The sequence below is a fragment of the Solanum pennellii genome, chromosome 6 (assembly GCF_001406875.1).
Source record: "Solanum pennellii chromosome 6, SPENNV200".
In the NCBI taxonomy this organism is placed as follows: Eukaryota; Viridiplantae; Streptophyta; class Magnoliopsida; order Solanales; family Solanaceae; genus Solanum; species Solanum pennellii.
This window is the reverse complement of record NC_028642.1, coordinates 38,416,377-38,420,046: the sequence shown is the minus strand read 5'-3', so window position 1 is coordinate 38,420,046 and position 3,670 is coordinate 38,416,377. Positions and strand designations below refer to the sequence as shown.

General features: G+C 37.6%; 1 protein-coding gene across 4 annotated transcripts in view; it reads left to right on the top strand.

The window, feature by feature from the left end:
• The window catches only part of LOC107023918, a 10,639-nt gene extending 7,528 nt beyond the window's left edge, over positions 1-3,111 (top strand). For 3 of the 4 annotated variants that reach the window (XM_015224764.2, XM_015224762.2, XM_015224761.2), the window contains one exon: positions 2,609-3,111. In XM_015224764.2, coding sequence (XP_015080250.1) covers positions 2,609-2,883 — 275 coding nt within the window. In that variant the 3' untranslated portion in view covers positions 2,884-3,111. The remainder of the gene's footprint in view (positions 1-2,608) is intronic. The other variant, XM_015224763.2, reaches the window with a different exon arrangement.
• Positions 3,112-3,670: the final 559 nt, after the last annotated feature.

Sequence of the window (3,670 nt, the reverse complement as noted above, 5' to 3'; positions counted from 1 at the left end):
GGGGGGGGGGGGGGGGGGGGGGGGGCAAATATGATGATGAAAAGAGGATGAACATGGAGAGGTATAAAATTGTGAAGAAGGAAGCAAGAATGACGGTTATATGGACACTTGTATGAAGAACTAGAGAACAAAGGTGGTGAAAAGAAGTTATACAGGCTCACAAAGGTGCTCGTCACCTAGACCAAGTGAGGTGCATTAATGACGAGGATGATAAAGTACTAGTGGAAGAGGCACACATTAAACGAAGATGACAAGCATACTTCCATCAATTCTTAAATAAATGAGGAGACAATAATATTGTGCTTGGTGATATAGAACACTCTGAGCATCATCGAGATTTAGGGTATTGCAGGTGTTTTAAGTTTGAGGAGGTTAAGGGGGCAATTCATAAGATGAGAGAGGGAAGAGAGACCGAGCCAAACGAGATTCTTGCGGAATTCTGGAAGAGTTCATGCAAAATGGGTTTGGAGTGGCTAATTGGGGTTTTCAATGTCATTTTCAAGACAATCAAAGTGCTTGAAGAATGATACAATATGTATAAGAATAAAGGCGTATGAGATTACGACAACTATAGGAGTATCAAACTACTAAGTCATGAAAGTTCGGGAAAGAATAGATAATGATAAAGAGGAATTCATGTATTTCTGAGAACTGATTTGGATTCATGTTTGGTTGATGAATAACATAAGTCATTTATCTTTTAAGGAGATAGTTGGAGCAATATAGAGAGGAAAAGCGACTTACATATGATGTTCATTAACCTAGAAAGGCATATGATGAAGTCCCGAGAGGGGTTTTATGGAGATGCTTGGAGTCTAGAGGTGTACATGTGGTATTCTATGTCGCTCGGACTCACCAAAAATGTTGTTGCACTAATGTCAAATCCTCTAAATATGCATTACTTTTGGGGGATTTGACACATGTCAACATTTTTGAAGAACCTAAGCAACATTGGTGGTATACATTAGAGTGATTATGGACATCTACAATGGAGCCAAAATCAGAGTGAGTATAGTTGGAGGAGACTCTTAACATTAATCAATCAAGACGGGCTGCCTTAGGGATCAACTCCTAGCTCGTTTTTATTTGCCTTCGAATGGATGAATTGACACAACATATTTCAGGCTAAAGTACCATGGCACATGTTATTTGCAGTTGATATAATATTGATCGACGAGACATGCGACTAAAACTTTGTGGATAGACCCTAGAGTCTTAAGGCTTCTGGCTGAGCAGGATTAAGTCGGAGTACATGGAATGCAAGTTTAGTGCAAAGAGGAGGTGTGTGTGTGTTTGATGATTGATACATAAGTCATCCCCGAGAGGAGAGGCTTCTTGTATCTTGAGTCTATAATCCAAGAAACGGGAGATCGAGGAGGATGTTACACAATGTATTGGAGAAGTGTGGATGGCATAGATGCATGCATTCAATGTTGTATGTGATAAGAATGTATCATCGAGACTTAAAGGTAAGGTCTAAATTGGTTGTTAGACTGACTATGTTGTACGAGTGGAGTGTTGGCTAATCAAGAACTTGCATCTTCAGAAGATGAAGGTAACAAAAGTGATGCTTAGATGAATGTGTGGGCATAATAGAAGAGACAAAATTAGGAACAAAGACATATGAGGCAAGGTGGGAGTAATCTCTGGGGTGGACAAGATGTAGGAAGTGAAATTAAGATGGTTCGTACATGTAATAAGGAGGAGCACATATGCGCCAATGTGGAGGTGCGGGAGGTTGGTGGTGATAGGTTTGAGGGGAGGTAGCAGTAGAGTCAGGAAGAATTGGGGAGAGGTGAGACATGTCACATTTTCAGCTCACTGAGGACATAATCTTAGTCTGGAAAGCATGGATGTCGAGAATTAGGGTAGACAATTAGTAGGTACTTGAATATTTTCTCTCTTCCAAGTGGTAGGGCTCTAGGCTGGAGCACCTATTTGTTCCCTTATGGCGGCCCATCATTATTGTTATTATTATTATTATTATTATTATTATTATTATTATTATTATTATTATTATTATTTCGCTAGCATTACCTTTTTCTTTGATTTTATCACTTCTATTGTTTCTTCTACATTGGTTGTATATACTATTTTTATTGTTAGTATTTTTATTTCTTCAATATTTTCGTTATAACTTTTTACTCTTGCATTTCTTTCAAACCATGTTTTGGAAAACAATTTTTTTGAGCCAAAGGTCTATCGGAATCAATCTCTCTACTGACAAAGTTAGGGGTAAGGTCTATCGGTACCCCACACTCTCGCAACCCCCAACTTGTGGGACTATTTGGATTTGTTGTTGTTGTACCTCTTACTTTCTGGGAGTGAGTTTTTGAAGGGGTGTGCTCAAGCCAAAATATACCATATAAAATAGCATGGAGGGAGTAATAAATATGATTAGAGCTCCTTGTTAAAAAAAAATAAAAAAGGATTAGAGCTGGTATGCATTTTATATTTCTATTTGTTCTCTTAAAAATATTGCTTTCGCCCACATTGTGAAGCTTGGAGGGTGACTCAGTAAGTTTTGATGCTTGTTTCATGGTTTTATTATTTTTGATGTTCTATTCTTGTTTATAGATCTCTGAATGTGACTGATCTGGTTTTACAGCAGGATCGATCAATATCAGCAACATTTTGACAGGCAAATGCCTCGCTAAAATAAAAGCAACCGAAAGACGTACATCAGATGATTGCAGTTGCAGTACCAATTGTAATGGGCATGGTGGCAGAAGTTGCAACGCTAAGAAGCGTATCCAAGCTTCCAGAACTAGAAGCACGGTTGCAGAAGCCCTGGAAGATATCACCGCCCTTTTCTATGATGAAGAGCACAATGAGATCTATACTGGAAACAGTTTTGGGCTGATCCATGTATGGTCTAACTGAAGGTCGACTGAATCCCCGTTCTCTGAATATGTCAAAAAGGTTACACAAATTGAATGCCATTTTCTCGTCTGGCTTGCTCACTCGCTGTGTTCTTTTATTTTATTTTTACTGTTCCCCCGAGAAGGGGAGATGATTTGATTTTTTGACATATATTTACTTCACAGTGCATGTCAGTTAATAATTTGGTTTACCCAGTGATATTTCTTTTGAACTAGAGTGAGTTGATAATTTCTGGTGTTGGGACTTGGGAGTGTCTTTAACTTTAGCTGTCTACTGCGTCTTTAACGTACATTTGTGTAAAATTGAAAAGCAAACCATAATATAGATGTGATGATGAATTAATTGGAAGTCGTTATCACAGTGTTAATAAAAGCAAGTCTAAACAAAATATTACAACAAATATCATCAAGAATCTGGTATAGACAAGAGTGAAGAAGATATTGTATAGAATATGCTGTGGTTGGCCTGTAATTGTCACCATAAATAATTCACATATAGAAAATGATCTGGAATGTGTCTCAACATTCTAAGTCAAGAAAGATAAGCTGCACTTTTGTCCCGATTACTTTTTCGGATCGGAGGGTACAAGTTTATATCTTCGCATCATAATATTGGAGTTTGATTTCTGAAGAAAAGAAATTGCAAACTGGGTAAAAAATTAAAGACCATCTCAATCTTATTTGAAAGACAAAAATTAAAGATCAATTCAGTTGAAGGATAAATCGCAAAATATTTGCCTGTCTCCTTCCCTCTTGTCTCAAAGGACTGTTATTTCTCTTTTAACGTT